General features: G+C 44.5%; 1 protein-coding gene across 1 annotated transcript in view; it reads right to left on the reverse strand.

Moving 5' to 3' along the window:
* Nucleotides 1-23,419, reverse strand: part of dab1a (DAB adaptor protein 1a) — a 198,241-nt gene that overhangs the window by 94,097 nt on the left and 80,725 nt on the right. The window contains exons 7-8 of the mRNA XM_041207818.1: nucleotides 16,093-16,152; nucleotides 6,275-6,324 (exon numbers count right to left, since the gene is read on the reverse strand). Coding sequence (XP_041063752.1) covers nucleotides 6,275-6,324; nucleotides 16,093-16,152 — 110 coding nt within the window. The remainder of the gene's footprint in view (nucleotides 1-6,274; nucleotides 6,325-16,092; nucleotides 16,153-23,419) is intronic.

The raw sequence follows: 23,419 nt of genomic DNA on the forward strand, positions 1-23,419 counted from the left end.
CACTTCCCTCATTTTAGTCTACTGCATTCACTGTTCCCAATGCGGTTTCCTCTACATTGGAGAGACCAAACGCAGACTGGGTGACCGCTTTGCGGAACACCTTCCGTCTGTCCGCAAGCATGACCCAGACCTTCCTGTTGCTTGCCATTTCAACATACCACCCTGCTCTCATGCCCACATGTCCATCCTTGGCCTGTTGCAATGTTCCAGTGAAGCTCAACGCAAACTGGAGGAACAGCACCTCATCTTCCGACTAGGTACTTTACAGCTTTCCAGACTGAATATTGAGTTCAATAACTTTAGATCGTGAACTCTCTCCTTCTTCCCCACCCCCTTTCCGATCCCTCTTTTTTCCAATAATTTATATATATTTTTCTTTTTCTTTTCCCACCTATCTCCATTATTTTTAAATGTATTTCCATCCATTGTTTTATCTCTGCCTTTTAGCCTATTTCGATCCCCCCCCACCCCACCCGCACTAGGGCTGTCTGTCCCTTGCTCGTCCTGCTTTCTACCCTTAATGTCACCATTAGAACATTTCTTAGATAATATCACCACCGTCAACACCTCTTTGTCCTTTTGTCTATGACATCTTTTGGCTATCTCCACCTATCACTGGCCCTCTATCCAGCTCTACCTGTCCCACCACCCCCCCACCCATTTAACCAGATCATATTTCACCTCTATGCTATTCTTCCTTAGTTCTGATGAAGAGTCATTCAGACTCGAAACGTTAACTGTATCCCTCTCCGCAGACGCTGTCAGACCTGCTGAGTTTTTCCAGGTATTTTTGTTTTTGTTCTAGATTTCCAGCATCTGCAGTATTTTGCTTTTACGTCAATGATCTTATTTGGTCAGAGGGTGGGTTTTGTAGCAATGAGGGGCCACCCAGTCGGTGACAATGGACTTAGGCACTAGCAAATGCTGCCATAGGCGTGTTGGCATCTTGGTGGCCCCTCTATCGCTGATGGCAAAGCAGGAGTATCAATGCAAGAGACTGAATGAATGAGCAGAGAGGCACCAGTCCACCACTGAACATTGAGTTCCACAATTGGGATAGTTGGAATGCTGCAGTGGGAAGCCCATATCCCTTCAATATATTTGGTCTCTCATGCAGGTCAGGGTCAGAAGAGCAGAGAGCTGGAGAGACTGAGGACAGTCGGCTGCCTCAAGGAGGAGGGAACCTCAGAGGGTGCACCGTCACATCAATCCCCTGCACCCTCTCAGCTTCACTCTCAGCTCTCTTCTCACGTCAGAGATTCAGGCACACAACCCAGTGAGCACAGCACAGACGCACCTGAGCAGCTGACGTAGGTTGTGACATCTGAGGCCACTGACAGTTGGAGAACTTTAGGAGGCCAGGCCAATGCTGAGCCCCAGGCTGATGGTGTGCTTCCGGAGCCATCAGCAACATGACAACTGCTGCAGTCACAATGAGAAACAAGGGAACATCTGGTGGAACTTCCACACCCATGCACAGACAATGGAGGAGTATATCCAGGTCATGTCTCTGGCACATGCGTACGTGGGCCACTCCAGGGAGAGATTGGGGACCCTTATGGAGATCCAGCTCCAGCAGATCACTCAATGGATGCTGGAGATGCAAGCAGACCTGCATATCATGGCCTCACCTCTGGGAAAGAATTTTTGGGTCGGCGAACGAGGGCGGGTTCGCTGGCCGACATGTAAAATGATGTGCATTGATGTCAGGCTTGTGTCCCGATGTCATGGCTCATCATTCAGACTTTCAGTTCGGCGGGCGCGCAGCCAAGTTGGCTACGCACCCGCTGAACTGTCAAAGGCCTATTAAGGCCATTTAAATATCAATTAAAGTTATTAACTGAGCTGGTGAAGAGTCCAGGCAGCCTTTGCATTTTTCATGGAACCTCATCCATGGGCAGCATGAGGTTCCATGAAGTGTTTATAAATTAAATACATTTTTTCATTAATGTTCTTTGACATGTCTCAGCTCATGTTACGCTGTCACATGAGGGGACATAACTTAAAATATTTTCTTTTCATTATTTTAAACTTTTAAACCTTAAACGAACCTGTGAAAGAGCACAGGCCCCAGCTCAGGGAATCTCCCCTGCCCGCCCGCACAGGGAGCGCACAGTGCTTCTGGGCCCACGTCACGCTGAGTGGGCCGTAATCGGCCCGCCCATATAGAATGGCGGCATGGACCTGATTGGGGGCGCTGATTGGGTTTGCACCTGCCTCTGCCCCCGCTTGCCCCTGCACAGCTCCCCCGATGGGGGGAAATTTCTGCCCCTGAGATCTATGCAGCTGTGGCAAAGCTAGAGGGGAATGAGGTGCCTGGAATCTCCGGCAGTTTCTCATGCTTCTCAGGAAAGCAGGGAGGTACGAATGTGTGTTGCAAGGGAGAAGGTTCCTCTAAGGACACTCTTGGTGTGGGCAACACCACATCAGCCCCTCTGCCAGTGACACCAGCACCTCAAGAAACTGCGATAACAGAGGAGGCTCCTAAACCTGTTCAGGAGCCTTTCAGCATGCAGGGGCCCTCCAGGCCTCGGACAGCCAGTAGATAGCCATCAAGGTCATCCCAAGCCAAGGTGCTGCTAAGTCAGCAGCCCACCTCCACCTCAGCTGCAGGCACAGGAGAGACCACCATGTTAGAAATTTAAGAAGCGTGAATACAGTGTATAGATATTATAACTTGTATTTGTTGTGCCACAGAGTTCATGTATTATTCCTACATCTCCTTCCAATCCTTGATGCCCTTTGGATTTCACTTACAGCTTGGTTCCCTCAATGGACTGGAAAGGGTGGACTAAGCCACTTGTGGTCAATTATTTGTCCCTGCCACAGTGCGATAAGTATCTGGGCACTGGGCAATAGAGTGAAAAATGAAGGAGGTGTCAATATTAAAATTTCATTGGTATGGATCCAATAGGTGGTAAGGGTCATATGAAACATCTATGTATAAGTGTGTCCTGAAACTTCCTTGCTTACATCTTATTGCACCTTGCTTGTGGTTCCTGGGGTCCTTCATTATTTATCACTTGCTCAGCAGCCTCCTTCACATCCTCATTGCTAGAGGCATCACAATCCACAATATCCTTATTATTCAAACCCCCCTCTGCTCTGCAGTGTCAGGTTGTGCAATGCACACCCGCCCACCACAAAACATGAGACCCTCACTGTGGCATATTGAAGGGCTCAACCAGATTAATCCAGGCACCTGAATCTTCAGGAGACCGATGGCCTGCTTGATGGTTGCTTGGTTGCCTAGTGGCAGGTGTTGTACCTCTCCTCTGCATCTGTGCGTGACTTCCTCAGAGGCGTTCACTTGGGACCGCCGAAGTGTGTAGACATTGTGGCTGCTTCCTGGGAACCATGCACATACCTGAAGGATCAGTTTGTGGTGTTCACAGACTAGTTGTACATTGAGCGAGTGGCAACCTTTCCTGTTGAAGAAGGCACTGGCTGGTTTGTGGGAGCCTTGATGGCCACATGAATGCAATCTTTCACACCCTGCATCTGGGGCAGTTCAGCAATGGTCCTGAACCCAATGGACCTCTCCACCTGTCTGGATTGGTGTGGTAGCGTAAATAGTTGGCAGTCCACTTGAACAGGGCATTAGATACTTCCTTGATGCACAGATGTGCTTTGGGCAGCGAGATCTCACAGTGGATCATTGGAAAGATTCCGAGGCATATAAGTTCAGTGCCATGGTAACCTTCAGGGTCACTGGCAATGGGTGGTCATCATCTCCCATGGCACTCAGCTTGCCCTGCAGCATGGCAAATTGATTAATGAAGGCCTTCCTGGAGAGCTGCCGATTTCAAAGACGCTGCCTCTCAGACATTTGCAGGTATTTAAGCCTTTGATAGGGCAGACCCTCTCTGGAGGGTGGCTTCTGTGCACAGGAGGCAACTCCCATGCCCCTCTGAACAGCTCTCTGGCATCACCACTGCCCAACCACCTCTTTTTGATTCTGAGGTTGCTGATGCCCCACAGTACCTGGACTCCCATCCTCCCTGCTGATCCTCTTCCTCAAATGGGGCCCCGAAGCCTGGGTGAATGAGCCCCATGGAGGTGGCCTTTCTGCTTATGCAAGACCTTATCCAGAGGCCCCCACAATCCCTTTTGATGCCATTTATTTTGAGCAAATGCCACAGTCCCAATGGCACATTGACATCCTGGCTGTTTGTCACTGCAGTGCTGGCTCCTTTTCCCTCTCCAGCCTCTAGCTTCTGGTCCCATACTGCTCCAGTTTCCTGGCATGCCATGCTGGCTCTCTCGATGGCTGTTGCAAGGAGAGAGCCAGCACATGCCCTCACTTGCTTGCTGCCTCTTTCAACTAGGCAAGGCTCAAAAGTCCCGTGGTTCCTGTGTGCCATCAGTAAAATTCAAAGTGCACTGTAAAATTGCAGTCAATTGCCAGTTAAGTGCCTTAATTACAATCCCACCCCAATCAATTTGCAAAGTCTAAATTTGCAAATCTGCCACTATAAGCAGAATGCGGAAATGACATGAAGACATTGGACTTCCTGTCCAACATCTTCCATTCTGATCTTACGGCCTCCATGTCATCGCACAACCACCCCCTCATCACCCAACAATCTCTGAACATGTTCAAAATTGCCCCATAAAATTCCAGGCTATATTTCAGTGCCATTCGGTTAATAGTGATTGTTTTCTTCTTTTTAAGCTATAACATTGATGTGTGATGGACATTTCTCCCATGGACTACAGACATGAACTAAATGAAAGTTTTAAATTATATAAATAGATATTGTAGGATCACAGAGAGCACAACTCAGGAAATTACAACTGTGCCCCATGTGATAGTTCCATCAAATATAGTGACAAGGAAGAGCATTTAGAATGGGATGCTTAGAGCTGAGGAGGAACGGGAGGAAAATTAAAAGGGCAATAACTATAGAAGCATTGATTAAAGTAATAATGTGTGTGTGTGTGTGTGAGAGAGAGGGGGAGAAGATAGGGGAGGGGGGTTGAAGGTTAGAGTCAACAGAAAGGCAGTCTATTAAACAAATATTTTCTTGCATTATGTCTTGCCTTGTCTTCTGAATGAAGCTAGAAGACTTTCTTCAGATCATGGAGTAGTAATTATATAGGCAGAAGTTATACTCTAGAAAATTGTTGAAAGGATGACATTTTTGCACTCATGAGAAAACCAATAATATTGATGGCAGCTTTAGCAGACATGATGCATAGAATGTTTAACTTAGCAATGACAGAAAATAATTATTGTAACTTCTTAACTTAAGTGTTTTTCTATTCTCCATTTCCTTGTAACTCATAATGTTACTTTATTTTATTGACCGCTCATTACTTACTTTCAAAGATTGCAATTGTAGTTGTGATGAATGACACAATCCTAAATAAATATGCCATTCACATAAAGAGTAAGAAGATTAACAACATTGTAATAATTATTCAAAAGTGATAGCAAACCAATTTACTAGCAGTGAAGGACAAACAATAGTATTCCTACCCTTTTCTTTATTCTTTCATAGGATGTGAAGGCAAGGCCAGCATTTGTTGCCCATCCCAAATTCCCCTTGAATTCTCAGAGTTAACCACATTGCTATGGGTCTGGAGTTACATATAGGTCAGGACAGCAGAATTCCTTCCCTAAAGGGCATGAGTGAAGTATATTTTTTTTTTTACAATGATCAATGATAGTTTCATGGCCATTATTACTGAGACTAGTTTATATTCCAGATTTTGTTAACTGAAAACAAATTCCACCAGCTATATGATGGGATTTGAACCCATGTCCCCAGATCATTAGCTTAGGCCTCTGGATTATTAGCCCAGTACATTATCACTACCTCACCATCTCCCTTTCTCTCACCTGCTCTCTCTGACATGTTACCTCATAATAGAGAAAACCCACAATTTTTCAATCACATTAGATAAATACTTATGGTTATTTTAACTGCCAGTTTAGCTATTCAAATTAAAACTATCCAAACAGCTGATTAGATTCTTGATACCAGGGCACAATGCTGAAAGGTATTGATGAATTTACTAGAATATGCAGAGGTACATCTTAGAAGATTAGGTCTTCACACATTGAGGGAAATGATGCCAGGGGCAAACAATTTGGCATCACACCTAGAGGTTAGACAAAAACATATTAGAGTAGCTCAATGAAGTGACACATCTAGCCTGAAAACCAGAATTGAAGAGGCAGCATTTTTTTAAATATAAACTCAATGAATGACATAAAATATCAGTGATACAAAGCACAAGATAGAAAATCCAGATTTGACTCACTGGTTGGCTTTTTGGCACATCATAAACACCTTCCTTCTGCTGACTTGTGGGCACCTGGGTGTACAATTAGAAAACAAATATTCTAATGAACAATCACATACTGTCACAACGTTTTTGTGGAACCATATAATTTTTGATGGTTTTAAAGAAAATTAGTTGATTCCACAAAGGTTTCAACAATATCAAAAGTTCTGGTGTAGCCAGACATGTCATTCCTGAGATAAACTGCTAGATCCACCAAGTAACCTCATGGGTAATCATACCACTGCTATAGAATTCAGAAGGACTCTAATAACCTAATCTGCAACATATTCAGCAGATGCAATTCATTGCTTCATAATGTAAAGTTCTAATTTTACAGTTATTTAGAAATGATCAAAAAGGAGGAATATTTCATGGGGCTGGATTTTATGGCCCTCCCACTGGCGTATTTAAAGATAAAATAAACAGATGGCCTGCCGGCAACCTCCAGCCCACCCGGACCTGCCACCCATACTACATGGGCAGGGGAAGCATCAGGCTTTTTGAGGCCCTTGAGTGGCCAAGTAATGGGCACTTAAGGGCCTCATTCCATTTCAACCACCATATTGTGTGGGCAGAGCCTGGCAGATTTCACTGTGAAGGGTAGGAAGGAGGGAGGTGGTGTGGTACCTCCTTTGGGGGGGGCTCCCTGTGCCCATTGAAGGCAACCTGTCCCAACTCATATCTCCTTTTAAGCCCCCCCCGCTGGCCTCTAAATACCAGCCTTTCACTCCTCTCTCCGCCCTTGCTGGGCCAGTCCAAAATCCTGGGACTAACTTGAAGTCTGGGATCCATGAGACACTTCTTCTTTGCAGAGGTCTACCTGTAGTCCCAGCAGTGGCCACCACTGGATTCTGGTGCTGCTGGGATGACAGAGCTGCTAGCCAGCTCTCTAGGGTGGGACTTCCTCCCAGATGGGCAGGGAAGCCCATACTCTAATCAATTAAGACTGTCCCCAGCATAATATCACTGTGAAGGAAGCTGGGTTTTGGGTAGGCAGACTGACAATGGCCTTTTTGGTCAGGGGAGGGTGGGGGGGCAGGGGGGGTGCGGGGAATACGTCACCCTATAAAATCCAGGGGTTTCAGAGCTCAGTTAAGCAGTATAGTCCAGACCAGAAATTTTTGAGTTTCAGGGATGTTTGCTCCCTTTCGCTTACTTGCCTCAGTTGATAAGTTTGATCAATCATTAGCTTTAGATAAATGGCTTATGAATGTAAGACAACCCACATATGAGAGGAGGAATTCAGCAAAGACATTATCTGACCCACAGCCTTCGCTGGAAAGAGCACTGATATTAGACTTGGAGAAGTCTGATATCAACATTGCCCCATCTTGCATCTTCATACCAGAAAAGAATTGTACGAGCACATGTAATCTTTAGGTGAGAAATATGTAAAAATACAGGGGAAAATGTGTGCAGTTATCACTCAAAAATTCTTGTTTAATAATCTGCTGATTCTAATAAGCATTTTAAATCAACAGGTGCTAAAATAATAGGATATAAAAAGCCTCCTATTTTAAACTCTGCTTCCACTCTCCAACACGGGTGATGTCACCATTTCCCTTTGTCATTGGCTCGTGTCTCCCAGGTATGAAAGTCAATGTTTAGGGCTTGCAAACAACCTTGAAGCAGAACTTAAGCGACCTACTGGTCTTATGGCTTCAACCATCTCGTCATACAGAACATTCTTTGGAATACATATGTCTTCCATTCTGTAAATGTGTCTGAGCCACCAAAGTCACCTCTTCTTGACAAATATTAGCACATTTGAGAGATTTGCCTTTGAGAGAACTGTCATAATTTTCAGTGGTGCACAATTTTAGTATTTTTTAAATACTGTAATTATGAATAATAAAACAATCATCTATTGGCAATGGCCTTCTTTTGCTTTTCTCAATCAATACAAAATATCTCCGAAGTGTTGATATGAAGAAAGCCTGCTAGCCTGATAATTTTCTGGTCAATTTTCACTCTTGGTACCAATAAGTCAATTACCTATCAAAGTGAGATGGCTGAGATCAGGAATTCAGCAAAGTGGGGAATATCAGACCTCAGGCCCATCACTTTGTACAGTGTTCTGATGTTATAACACATAATGCCACATCATTTACTGGATTCATTCTTAAACAAAGATATAAGTAAAATACGGTTCTCAGAAGTTTTATTTTAATAACTGGATCAGTTTTAATAAGAAACTGACCTGCTATATCCTTATGATCTTAACAAAATCACATATTTTGTATTGATTGAGAAAAGCAAAAGAAGGCCATTGCCAATAGGTGATTGTTTTATTATTCATAATTACAGTATTTAAAAAATACTAAAATTGTACACCACTGAAAATTATGATAGTTCTCTCAAAGGCATATCTCTAAAATGTGCTAATATTCGTCAAGAAGAGGTGACTTTGGTGGCTCGGACACATTTGCAGAATGGAAGACATATGTATTCCAAAGAATGTTCTGTATGACGAGATGGTTGAAGCCATAAGACCAGTAGGTCGCTTAAAGTTCTGCTTCAAGGTTGTTTGCAAGCCCTAAACATTGACTTTCATACCTGAGAGACACGAGCCAATGACAAAGGGAAATGGTGACATCACCCGTCGGCCAGCATACACCACAATGACAATCCGTGGCTACAGCACTTGACATCAGGTATCAACCCTGAAAACAACAACCCACAACAACACCCGATAACCCCCTCATATGCAGCACTTGTAGCAGAACTTGCTTCTCATGGAATGGCCTCTTCAGCCATCAGCAGAAGTGCACTATATGAAATTATCTCATCCCCAACAGATTTACTGCATGTTTATCATCTTACGTAGATGGAATGATGCCGAAAAAAGACAACCTCTATCACCTTCCAATAGCTATCACCTACCCAACAGTTACTCTGAAACTTCAATCTGCCAATAGGAACAGACATGCCAGCCAATTACAGTGATAGGGCACATTGCTAATAAATTATGGGGCAGAATTTTACGCCCTGCGGGTGGGCGTGTGCCCAAACCGATCGGGCGTAAAATAGTGTGAGAAGATGCCGGGCGAGCACCCCAAAGTCATCCCACAATATTTTGCTTGGCGGGCACATTTCTGACTTTTGCATGTGCCCGCTGAAAACTAAGAGGGCAATTAAGCTCATTAACAGCGCAATTGTCTCCGATTTTTCATGGCCATCCAACTTTACGGTTGGCGGATGGGAGAATCGGCCAGGCGGACTTTGCATTTTTCACCAAACCTCATTCAAGGGCGGGATGAGGTTTCTGTTATTATATAAAATAAAAATGAAAATCTGTGGAAAGAATTTTTATCACCTATATGTTTAAGTGCCTGATAGTGATGCTTGGACATTTTCTTTCTGATTTTCAGAACTTTCTTTCATGGTTTTCGGGTCTGCAGCTTCCTGAGGCAGCTCTCTGACTTCAGGGAGCTTTCTCTCTGTGCTCGTCCCGCACGCATTGATGTAATCGCCTTCCCTCCTCCCGTCCTGGCAGTGCTGAGCTTTTCAACGGTGCTTCACGCTGGCTGGCCGTTAATTGGCCAGCCAGCATGAAATCGTGGTCGGGGGCCAATGACCGTCAGCAGTCCATTTCCTGGCAGATCCTGGGCCCACCGATTGCACCTGCCTGCTGATCTGAAAATTCAGGCCATGAAGACAGAATCACTATTCTGCCGTTAGTTGCAGAATTGGAATGTATTCTGACAGGGTTATCACAGTGACGATTTTACTTTGATAATTATTTTCACAACTCCAGCCCAAAACTGGCAAATGTTTACCATCATGGAGGAGTTTGAAACATGAATAATATCCTGCTCACAGTTTTTTAAAGTATGTTCTGTAAATTTATGATCACTGTTGGTGCTGGTGACATCCGGTGTTAAACGGGTAATATTTCACAGATTCTTTTTTTTTAATGATTGTGTGGTTTGGAAGGCTTAAATTCTTTCTATAGGTCCAGTTGAAATATCCATATAGGCCTCAGCTAGAATATTGCATCCAGGTTTGGGCACTGCAGGAAAGATGTGAAGGTATTGCGGAGAAGGCAGAAAAGATTCATAAGGATGGTTCCAAGGATGAGGGATTTCAATTATGAAGATAGCTTGGAGACTGTCTTCCTTGTGTAACATGAGATTCAAGTACATAGGCTGGAATTTTTCAGCCCCGTTGGTGTTGGACGTCATGGCAGGTGTGTGGGGACAGTATGGCGAGAAGGCCAAAAATTGGTTTCACGCGGGCATGGGAGCACAGTAGGATCATCCAATGGTATCAGACCGCGAATCCCGCTAGAGGCCGGCGTCAACCTGCCTTGCATCCAGCCAGTGGGATGCACAGCATGGCCCGACTGGAATTGTACCCCCACGCCAGATTCACAATTACACCAGTGGGAAAACATGCCAGCCTAGAAAACATCTGGACAAGTGTGACATGCAGAAGTGGGGATTTACTGTTAGGGCCTTGCTGAGATCACGGACATCCAGGGAGCAGAAGATCCTGGAGCTCTACAGCTACTGGACCCTGGAGGAACATTTGCATCATATGCTGTGTGGATTTTCATGGACATGGCTCCGATGCGAAGTAGCCCTCACCGAAGATCAGGGGGGTCTCCGTTGATGTCTTGGGTCTGCTATGGGACATCACGGTCTTGGCCATAGGTTGCTATGGATGGTCGGCGAGGTAGGGGTGAAGAAGGCCTAGGTTTCACTGGGGGAGGAAGGCGCACTGTGGATGGGGTGGGGGGCGGGGGTTGTGAAGTTGAGATGGGGGGACAAAGGTGTCAGGAGATTTTAGTTGGGAGGAGTGTATGAAGGTGTCAGGGAGTGAGGTTGGGTGGGGAATGAAGGTGTTGGGGGGTGAGGATGGGGGGATGGGGGAGAATGCAGCAAGTGGGGAATTAGGCATAAATGGGGAGGAAGAAGTAATGGAAGGAGTTCAGAGTGGGAAAGGAGATCGGCGGGAGAAAGGAGTTGGGAGGGGAAAGGAGTTTGAAGGGGAGAAGGAGTCTATGGGAGGAAGGTTTCCAGCGGAAGGAAGGAGTTCAGAGGTGGGGGAAGGATTCTGGGAGGAGGAAGGCGTTTGGAGGGGGGAAGGAGTCCAGTGGGAGGAAGGAGTCTGAGGGGAGGAAGGAGTTCGGAGTGGGGAAGGATCTGGGGCTGGGGGGAAGAAAGGAGTCCAGGGGAGGAAGCAATTCAGGAGTCCAGAGGGAGGAGAGGGAGATATCTAGGTGAATGTGCAAGCGAGGGGTCTGTGGATCAATGACTGCCTCCTGGGGAGTGAGCTGCAGGTGAGCATGACAGGAGCGAATGGTACCTATGGGAGGGGTCAGAGGCAGCCAGAAGGGTAGGAAGATGAAGGTGTGACAGTAGAGGTAGAAGGGACGACAAGGGTAGTTGGTGGGGACCCTGAGGCAGACACAGATCCAAGGGTGGGAAAGAGGAGGTCGGGGAGGTCAATGCAGATGGGAGTGGGATTCTCAGGAAGATAGGGAATGTATATGTTCACCTGGACAGACTGGAAAGAAAAGGGTTTGGGTTGGTAGATGACAGTGGGAAAGTGGAAGTGGAGACTTGCAGGGAGCGGACAGCCTCTGAGATTCCTGAGTGGATGACCCAGGGGTGTCCAGCTACCATTCCTCCTCCCTTCGGGTGCCCAAGGGCCCTGGCCTAACTTGAGGGGAAAAAGCACCTGGAGGGATGTCAAGGTGCCCCCTTCCCTCTCGCGTTGCCACTGCAGGAACTCACCCATGGCTACCGCGATGGAGTGCAGGTCTTCATGCATCTCTGTGTTCTGTTGGACCAGGGTCTCCATGGTCACTGCCTTCTTTCCCATGTAGACCTCCATGCACACATATGTGGGCACCACTTCATCAGAGAGCAGGTGGATGCACTCCTCTGATGCATATGCCACTTTATCGAGGGCTTACAACAGTTTTGCGTAATGTTCCACCGCCTTCTGCTGACTGTCCACGATGAATTGGAAGGCTGAATCCAGAGGCTTGTCATCTGACTCTGACCTCACTGATGCCTTTTCCCAAGCAGTCCACCAAGTGTCGGGGAGTTCGGCTGCTGTCCATGCAGTGGCTGCCAGAGTGTGAACCTAAGCCTGCTCTTAATCTAGGGCGCACTGAGGTGTGTGTTGCAGCGCTGGTGGAGGGTGTGGGTAAGCACTGTGACTGGTCTTCCAGGCTGCATGTTTCTAGTTCTTCAGTAGAGGAGGTATCCGCTTGGCTGGAGGTGAAGACCTGGATGGAGCTGAGGGGTTGGCTGGCTGAAGGTGTTGGTCACTTGGCAAAACTCCCTGTGAACCAAAGTGGAGATAATGAATGCATGGCAGCAGAGTCAAAAGCAGGAGAGAGAGCACTCACAGTTGCATTGAGAGATGGATGTGTGGTGCAGGATCCTCACATGGGTGTTCACTGCTGACCTCACCATTGCCGCAGGCAGAGTCCACATCCTCACCAGTCAGCACGATGGTACGTTCCTCAAAGTGAATGAGGGGCCTAATGTGGGCCACTCCACTCAGGTGTGGGGCCTCTCCCTGCTGTTGTGAACCAGCTTCTCCTGCATGAAAACAAATGGAGAGGATGTGAGCAGTTGCATGGCGCTGCATGGAATATTTGTGTAGTGACTGGAGCCATGGTCACAAAGAGGACATGAGCTCCAGAGAATATGAGCCTGATGGAGATGTGAGGGTGTGTGTGAGAGTTAGTAGTGTTGTCCTTGAGGTGTGAGATCCCTGTGGATGTGTGATGGGTTTGTGAGTGTGTGTGTGTGAGTTGAGAGTGATGAAGTGGTTGACTTACACTGGCAGAACAGATGAGAACATTCATCCACTTTCTGCACTGGCTGTCTGACCTCCCTCGTGCACTGGTGGTGCTGACCGCCGCTGCCACCTCCTCCCAGGCCTGATTGGTGACTTTGGTGGACGTCCTGCAGCCAGAGTGGGGGTTGAGGACAGCAGGCACCCCAATGAAGCATCATTAAATTTTGGAGGCTGCCGTCTTCTTAGATTTCGGGCTATCTGTCACCTGGAAAAGTCCTGGTCTGTGTGCATGAGATAGGCATGCGCTCTGGTGTGTTTTAAATATGGTGCCCAGAGCGAGGAAGCTCTGAGGTTAGGGCAGAGCAGGCAAATCCGAGCCCGCCCGCCAGTGTGTGAGCTGGTGTGTTTGCCGTGAATGCATTACTAATGACGCAGCACGCGCCGGGAATGGATATGGCGCAAAAAGCCACCCGTGCGGCCGGTAGCTAAAATGTCCTTTTTCCCATCCGCTTCCGTACTTTGTGCAAATCTGGGATGATTTTGCCTATGGACTGCATGAGGGTTATATCCCGCTGACATCAAATCTTTATAAACATTAATGGAAAATCTTAACTTAGATGAATGGATTGTTTACAATGGATAATCATGATCAACACCCCAGATCCACCAGAAGACCGTCAAGAGCATAATTCCTGATCACTAATCAGCTGAGTAGCAGAGTGAAATTGATGGAGCTTCTACTGCTAACTTCCCATGACCACATGACCAGATTACTTTATCCCCTGGACACAAGGGGAATCTTCCTCTCCTTGGAGCTTCTTAGACTCAAGGGTGCTGAGTAGTCAGTCCAAATAGCTCTTCATGTAGCTGTAGGCCTGCTCCACTTCCCAGTTCTTTAGCAACTGTCAGAAGCTTTGAATTTACTTATTCATGGCCTTGGCTCTTACAATGCAGCAACTAACAAGTCCTAGGCTCCTGCTACTTGCTGCTTTCTCTGGTCACCTGTTCTCCCGATACTCCTAATCCCTCCAGCCTCATACACTCTCCAGGCTCCCTTCTGGACTTCCATTCTCCCCAGGCTCCCAATCTCTCCTGGCTCCCATGTTCTCAAAACTCCCACAGTCTCCAGATCTCTGCAGTCTCCCACTTTCTCCACGGTCATGTTCTTTCCGGGTTCCACGGTCTCCAGAGTCCCATTCTCTTACGACTTCAAATTTCTCCAAGCTCCTGCATTCTATGCGCTCGAGCGCTCCCCAGGCTTGGGCTCCCTCAAGCTTCACTCATTTTCGGTGCTCCTATACTCTCCAGTCTGCTGCGTTGTCTGGGCTGCCGCTGTCTGCAGGTCAGCTTGCATTAGGCTCCCGCTCTCTTTTACCTTTGCACTGTCTGGCCTCCAGCTCCCTCTGGCCATCTGCTGTCTCCTACCTTCCACTTCCTCTAGGCTCAAGCTTGCTTCAGGATGCCCAACGACTCTACTCCATGCGTGCAGGGGCCCAAAGGGGCCAATCTGTTCCCCTCCTCGGAGCTCTCACCCAATACCGCTACCTGCTGGTGGAGGCCCTACTAAAGAGAAGGCTGAGAGGAGATTTCATAGAGAGATTCAAAATAGTGAGGCATCTGGACAGCATAGATAGGGAGAAACTATTCCCACTTGTGAAAGGATCAAGAAAGAGAGGGCACAGATTTAAAGTAATTGGCAAAAGAAGCAAAAGCTTTTTCATGCAGCGAGTAGTTAAGGTCTGGAATGTTATTGCCTGAGAGTTTGGTGGAGGCAGGTTCGAGGCATTTAAAAGGGCATTAGACTGTTACCTGACAAGGAAGAATGTGCAGAATTACAGGGAGAAGGCAGGCGAATGGCACTAGATGAATTGCTCATTCGGAGAGCTGGTGCTGACATGATGGGCCGAATGCACTGCATTGTACCAATTCTACACTGCTCTTCTCATACAGTATAAAGTTGTTGCTTCCCCTGACATTGGTATTCTTGTGATGAGTGCAAGATGAAAAGCTTTGACAAAATGTATTTTTTCAGCAATGCTCAAGTTTTGTACTACCAAACAACAATTTGTAACAATTCTGTGATAAACAGCTCAAAGAAAAATGAGCAGTGAAAATTATTAAATAAGCTAATTGAAATTCCTAACTATAATAAGGACAGATTTCTCTGATATTGACCATGATAGGTGTTGTGAGAATGCAATACCTTGAAGATGTTGTACTGGGTTTACCAACAGGCTACATAATACCTGTTTAGTAATCTTGTAGAATGAATGATGCATTTGAAATTGATATCACAAATTACAGCACATAGAAAACAATTTTAACATTTCAACAGGCATGACATTTAGAGCAAATGCATCCAGTTTAAACAATGCTGAGGGTTATTCAGACCATCAAGAATTTAACATGGAAATTAAATTGGTGACACTATAAGAGACTGTCCCACTTAGCAACAGTTGCTAATGCATTTACAGAGTCGCAGCAGAATTATTTTCTTGTTTCCTAGACAACTGCAACATGAATTTGATGTCAGTAGTTATTTTAAGGCTATAGATGATAACTTCCTCAACTCTGTCTGTATGTGTTCTCCACGGTGGATATTTCGTGAAACATCTTCAAACCTGCATCAGTGATACCTTACTGTAACACCAACGAATCTCACATATAAAACCTTTTGAAATGTGGCATTAAAATACCATTTTATTATTACTCTGAAACATTGATTAGTTTTCATTACAATTAAGGCATTATCATTAACAAACTGTCAGTCATTTTTAAACTATTAGCCATTAGGTCAAAAATAATTTTAAACCAAATGAATAGATACCTATGGTGACAATATCTTAAGTCTTAAATAGGGTAACAATATTTCCACATTTTGAAGATTGAGTGAGGCTAAGAGACTACAAATTGTTTTCATTCTGCAGCCTTATTTGTATGATATTTGAATTACTGAGCATGAATTTTTATGAGTGAAAGTGTCCACCACATTGATCAGGAAAATTACTCAAATAGATTAGATCCAAAATTTTGTACCTGGTAAATGCTTTCCTCTGTTTCACGGATTGGTTCATGTCCAGCCTCAAACACAATGTACTGTGTTTACATTGGCAGCACAAATGGAAAGCACAAAGGCAAAACAGCAGGAAAGTACATGATGAATTAAGAAGTGGAAACAAAGAAAAATCAAAAAGCAAGAATAAGAGCAGCAATTTCATAATGTTTTATATCATAGGCAGATACAAAGAGCTCCACGCATATTAGAAGCACTGAATCAGACTGCCTATGTTGCTAAAAATCCATTAGTCCGAGATTGCTGTTATTTAGAACACTTTGTATAAGACATTAAATGTCAAAGGCAGGGCTCAGAGATTTGAAATTATTTATTATCTGTATTTCAATCAAGAGATACTGACATATAGAGTACTTGTAATTTCTTCAGCAGTACCATTCCATCATAATTTATAAATCTTAAGGGGTTAATTCAACACTGCAATCTCTCATTGACTTTCAATAGCAAAGTCAAACAGTTCAGATGTGATCCCTTTAGGCAATGTACAAATACAAATATCCAAGCCCTTGTGTATGAAGCATACATTTTAACTATTTAATGTGAAAATAAATGCAATACAGATGGGGGTTTCATTTTTGTTCATTCATGGGATATGGGTGTTGCTGGCAAGGCCAGCATCCATTACCTATCAATATTTGCCCATGAGAAAGTGGTGGTGAACCATCTTCTTGAACTGTGCAGTCGATGTGTGTAGATATACTCATAAAACTGTTAGATAGGAAGATCTAGGATTTTGACCCAGCAAAGATGAAGGAACAGCAACATAGTTCCAAGTCAGGATGGTGTATGACTTGGAGTGGAAACTTGTAGGTGGTGATGTTCCCATGCACTTTGTTCTTCTAGGTGTAGAGATTGTGGATTTGGAATGCGCTGTCCAAGAAGTTGTGGCAAGTTGCTGCATTGCATCGTGTAGATGGTACACACTACAGACACGTGCATTGGTGGTCTAGGGATTGAATCTTTAAGGTAATGTATGGGGTGCCAATCAAGTAGCTCCTTTGTCCTGAATGTTGTCAAGTTTCTTGAGCACTGTTGGAGCTTATCCAGGCAAGTGGAGGGCATTCCATCACACTCCTGGCTTGCGCCTTATAGATGGTGGAAATGCTTTGGGGAGTCAGGAGATGAGTTACTCACTGCTGAATACCGTGCTTCAAAACTGTTCTTGTAGTCACATCTTTATATGGCTGGTCCAGTTAATTTTTCTCTTGTAAATGGTGAACCCCCCAGCATGCTGATGGTGGTCGATTTGGCAATGTTAATGCCATTGAACGTCAAGGGTAGATGGTTAGGCTCTCTCTTGTTGGGAATTGTCATTGACTGGCACTTGTGTGGCACCTTGATGTCATGGGCAGCCACTGTCACCACACCTCTGGAACACAACCCATATGTCCACGTTTGGACCAAAGCTGTAATGAGGTCTGGAGCCTAGTGGTCCTGGCAGAATTCAAATTGAGCATTGTTATTGCTGAGTAAGTATATAGAACTGTCAACGCCACCTTCCATCACTTTGGTGATGATCGAAAGTAGACTGATGGGGCAATAATTGGCCGGGTTGGATTTAGCCTGATTTTTGTGGACAGGACATACCTGGGCAATTTTCTACTATGATGTGTAAATACTAATGTTGCAACTGTACGGAAACAGCCTGGCTAGAGGTGCAGCTAGTTCTGGTGCAGAAATCTTCAGCACTATAGCAGGAACGTTGTGGGGTCCCAGAGCCTTTCTGTATCCAGTATGCCCACTTGTTTCCTCATTTCACATGTGGTATCTCAAATTGGCCTAAGACTGGCCTGTGTGATGGTGAGGACCTCAGTAGGAGATTGTGGCTGCTGATAGTTGGATTTGCATTGATATGCTGGGCTCCACCAACATTGAGGATGGGGATGTTGATGGATTCCCCCCCTTTCCATTTGTTGTTTAACTACCCACTGCCTTTTACAACTGGATGTGACAGGATTGCAGAGCTTTGATCTAATATGTTAGATTGCTTAGCAATATTTATATATAGAGATATGTATTACCACAGTTCATTACAAACTGGACACTATTCTTCAATTTGACCTTTAATATTATTTCAGGGTTTTCTTTTCATGACAATTTTATCTCTTCCTGAAAGATTCAATTCCTTGCTGGAGTGCAACCACATTGTCCATTGCTATACCCTGGTAGCTGGTAAAATGGTCCTTATGCCTGTGTGAGTTTGGACAATAATTGCAGATATTTTACCATAGGAGCATTGCCAATCCTGTCCTTACTGTCATCAGCAAGTGTGCACATCAGCAGGGTTGTCGAAAAACAGTTAGAAACTTTGTGCCTAATCCTGAGGTTCTGAAGATAATATTTGTGGTTCCATTGCCACCCTGACAGAGACCAATTAACACAAGAGAGACTATCTAACTTGGGCCAATCCCGGTCCATATAGCTCAGCTATACACTGAATAAACTCTTCCTTTGTAAGTAACATTATATTTCCTTTTTTTTGGGCTAGTCAATTTTCCTTGCTTGTCAAACAAGCCATTACATTCATGAACAACATTGTGAGTACTCTGAAAATCCATCATGGATTAGTCTTGCTATAGTGCTAGATGATTCCTCCGCTGGTTGGGCGTGTGAATTTATACAATCATTGCTCTTATCTGATTAATCTAAGTTTAGATTTATAACCTTCCAAATTTAGATATGTCCTAGTGATGAAAATTAGCATTCAAAGAAGAGTTATTAAGATATCTGTGACAGAGATTTATTCAAAAAGTGTCTGAAGGTGATGTGTGGGTGCCAATGGGGTATAAACATCTTAAAGCCCACTCACATGAAAAGGCTATTTTTGACATTAAATGAATATAACAAAGATGCCACATTCTGCATAATATGTTGTGTGTCTTAATACCAAAATTCCATTTGATTATAATGGCTGTTACGTGTATTGTTCTGTGAAGTTGTTCTATAAACATTGTAAACTGGTTCCAACTCTACTAAAGAACCAAGTCAAGAGATGAAAAAATAATTGAGTAGAAGAGATAACTGGATAGAAGGAAGCAATGGAAAATAAAATAAAAGACTGCAACACAGGTGGATTGGATGTAAAATAAAAGATGTGCAAATGAAAACTAACATACTGCATAGTACATTGAAGGCAATTAGGGTAGAAGATACAAGAAATATAAAAAAAAAATATGAAATTATTAAATATAAATAGCTAGAAATATAAATAACTGGGAATTCCTCAACTCACTGCATTTATTTCATGGGCAAAGTTATAGTGGGTACATGATTTATGACTGCAGGATACATAGAACTAGAGAGAATTTATAGAGAACAATGAATTAACAAGTAACAAGGGAACTTGATTCTGGCACAAAAACATCAGCTTGGCTCGGTTAATAGCACTTAACTAACCCTGGACAAGAGTTTCTGTTTTGGGTTGGGACACTGGTGTTGGAATCAACTCACCTGATTTGCCCTTGTTTGGCCAATTAGCGGCCAGAGGGCAAGCTCACTGTCCAAGTAAGGATGGCAGGCAGGCTCTCCAACTAGAAGGGTCAATAGAATAGCCTTGGGCCAGAGATGCAGCCTGCCATTGCAGGTAAGGAGAGAGAGGGTGCTTCCATTTTGACACATCCCCTCTGCAATTTTAAAAGGTCTGAACTCAAAAATGGCCACAGCTGCCATGCCACCATTGCGGAGGGGAAACCTCTCCACAAGGGGGCCTGTGGCTGCAGCTGTGACCAGATAGGTGGGCATGGGCTTCAGGGTCATCCTGGAGTGCTTGCTTCCCCAGAGACCTCCAGGCAACTACCATGCTACCGATGCCACAGGAGGCCTGAAGGCTGACTGGAATTTTCCTGTTTTCCTCTGATGAATGGCTTTAATTGGTCTTTTATTACCTTAATTAGTTACCTGCTTGTGGGTAGGTGCTTGCTCGGTTCCCAAAAATAGCTCAGGGAAGGGATGGTGCTGGTAAACTGGCACATTGACTGGCAGCATGAAATTTCACATCTTCCCACCTCTGTTCCCACTCCCATATTGTGGTGAAGTTCCTGCCTACTATGGATGATTGGATTCCAGGGGTTGAATACAAAACTGAGGTTGACATGCCTGTGCTGCACTAATGGAATCCTAGACTGTCATTAAGCCTGGATCCCATGTGATCTAGTGATTCAACTTGATGTTAACAATTGTAGGAAACTGTGAAAGTTTGGCACTTTGGCAAATTTTTCTGTTTCAATTTACATCACTGAAACTAGATTAATTGGTTATTCATCTGATTGGTTGATTTTAAGTCCTGGTTGGGAATATGGCCTAATGAATGGCTGGCCTGTTCAGGATTGGCAGCAGAGAGTCCCAGCTGAGTTTAATAGCTCAGCCTCATTTCCAATGACCGACTTTCTGACCAAAATGGCCTGGAACTATTTGGGAAGCAGCTACTGTTGGACATTTTATTATACTAAAGGCACTCTTTAGAAGACTACCACCAGGGACCTTAACCAATAATCTCTGGTATATGGTAAGTAAGCAAGGGGAGGTTTATTGGATCTAACAGGCATAGTAGTCAGGGGACGGGTAGAGAAAGGGAAGTATGAGATAGGGTCAAGTCCTAAGGGTCTGGGTTCAAGTTCCGTTCCAGGGCTTGAGCACAAAAGTCCAGGCTGACACTCTAGTGCGATACTGAGGGAGTGCTGCAATTTCATAAGTATCATCTTTCAGGTAAGACAGTAAACCGAAGCCCCATATGCCTGCTCAGGTTTTTATAAGCCATGGCAGTATTTTGAAGAAGAGCAGGGGAATTATCCCCGATGTCCTGGCCAATATTTATCTCTCAATCAATATCACAAAAACAGATTATCTGGTCATTATCACATTGTGGGATCTTGCTGTGCTTAACCTGGCTGCCGCGTTTCCTACATTACAACAGTGACTACCCTCAAAAGTACTTCATTGGCTGTAAGTGCTTTGAGACATCCAGTGGCTCTGAAAAGCGCTAAATCCGTCTTGCTTTATGAGACCTGTATCGGTACTTCTGGCCCACAAGGAAACTTTATATTTTTAAAAATAAGTTACCTTTCTGAGCCTCGTCTGACCTCATATCCACTTCTTGACATCTTTTGCCTGGCAAGGAAACCACCACTGCTGCCCTGTTCATGCCTCAGGTTAACATTGCAGTGAGGCCTCTGCAGTGACATGATCAACATATTTAAAAAAGGGCCCTGCTGGCTTAGGGCAGGTGTTCATTTTACTTGTAATTTAAAGCTGCAGTCAGACAGATTGGGGTAGCTAGCTATGTAGCCCACTCCATTTTAACTGACCTCATCCCAGTTTTTTTGCTTGGTGGCTTGGCTTTAAGTTCATCCCATGATGTGTAAGCTGAATAAAGAGACATGTTGAAGCTTTTTGTCATGCGCTCATCAGGACACATTGCAAGAATATCAATATAAGGGGAAAGCAACAATTTATACTGTGTGTGAAGAGAGTGCTGATCGGTTGGCAAGTGGACTCTGATTGGTAGACACATTGCCATGAATGCAGCAGTGTCTCCATCAATCAGAGTCCACTTGCCAATGAATGAGCACTCTCTTCACATACAATATAAATTATTGTTTTCTCCTTATATTGGTATTCTTGTGCAGTGACCTGATAAGTGCAAGACAAAAAGCTTCGCCATATTTCTTTCCCCAGCAATACTCAAGTTCTGTTCTAAAAAATGATTAAATGTGTAAATTGGTTGCTGAATTTAAAAGGAAGGAATTAGAGAGTGTGTGAAGCACTTTAGGATCTTTTTGAAGATTTTTAGTATTTGTTTAATTCAACTTCACCACCACCTCTTTTGATTCCTCCAATGTTGCTCAATTATCAAACTGCTGATCCAACATCCAGCATTGGATAGCAGAAATTACCTGAAACAAGTTTCCAAGTACATATTTGCACCATCATTAAAACTGCCTATTTCCATCTCTGTTATATTGCCTGACTGTGCCTGTCTTCACGCATCTGTTGCTGAAACCCTCACTCGTACCTTTGTTAACCCTGGACATGACTAATTCAATGCACTTCTGGCTGGTCTCCCACATTCTAACCTCTGCAAATTTGAAGTCATCCAAAACTCTGCATACTGTGTCTTAATTCATGCCATGTCCTCTTCACCAATCACAGTTATCCTTGCTGACCAACATTGAATTCCAATCATGCAATGTCTTAATTAAAATTCTCATCTTTTTTTCATATCCCTCCATGGCATCATCCCTAGCTATCTCCTTAATCCCCTCCAAACCCATGACCCACCAAGAATATCTGAATTGCCTTGATTTTAATTGCCCCATTATTGGTAGCTGCACTTCCAGTAGCTTAGGCCCAAAGCTCTGGAATACCTTCTCTACACCCCTCTGCCATTCTATTATGCTTTCCTTCTTTAAGACACTCCTTAATACCTATCTCTTCGACCAAGCTTTTGGTCATCTGACCTAATATTTCCTTATGTGTCTCAGAGTCATGTTTTGTTTTATGAAGGTCTTGTGAAGTGCTTTGGGATGGTTTATTACATTAATGTTGCTACAAAAATATAAATTTTTGCTGTTATTGAATGTGAACATTGCTGGTAAGGCCAGCATTTATTGTCTATCCCTAATGGCCCTTGAGAAGGTGGTGGTGAACCTTCTTCTTGAAATGCTGCAGCCCATCTGGTGTAAGTACACCATAGTGTTAGTAGGAAGGGAGCTCCAGGATTTTGGTTTAGTGACACTGTAGGAATGGCAATACATTTCCAAGTCAGGATGTTGTGTGACCTGGAGGGGAACTTGCAGTCGAAGGTGTTCCCAAGCGCCTGCTGTTCTTGTTATTCTAGGTTGTGGAGGTTACGGGTTCGGAAGGTGCTACTGAAGGAACATTAGCAAGTTGCTGCAGTGTATCTTGTAGATGGTATACACTGCTGCCACTGTGCACTGGTGGCGGGGGTGAGTGTTTATGGTGGTCGACAGGGTGCCGAAGAACCAGGCTGCTTTGTCCTGTATGGCATTGAGCTTCCTGATTGTTGTTGGAGCTGCACTCATCCAGGCAAGTGAGCAGTATTCCATCACACTCCTGACTTTAGATGGCAGGCAGGCTTTCGGCTGTTAGGAGGTGAGTCAATCAACATAGGATTCTCAGCCTCTGATCTGCTCGTGTATTCACGGTATTTATATGACTCATCCAGTTAAGTCGCTGGCCATTGGTTACCTCAGCATGTTGTTGATGGTAATGCCATTGAATGTTCTCTTTTTTTGGAGGTGGTCACTGTCTGGCACTTGCACAGCATGAATA

The sequence above is a fragment of the Carcharodon carcharias genome, chromosome 16, assembly GCF_017639515.1.
Source record: "Carcharodon carcharias isolate sCarCar2 chromosome 16, sCarCar2.pri, whole genome shotgun sequence".
NCBI lineage: Eukaryota > Metazoa > Chordata > Chondrichthyes > Lamniformes > Lamnidae > Carcharodon > Carcharodon carcharias.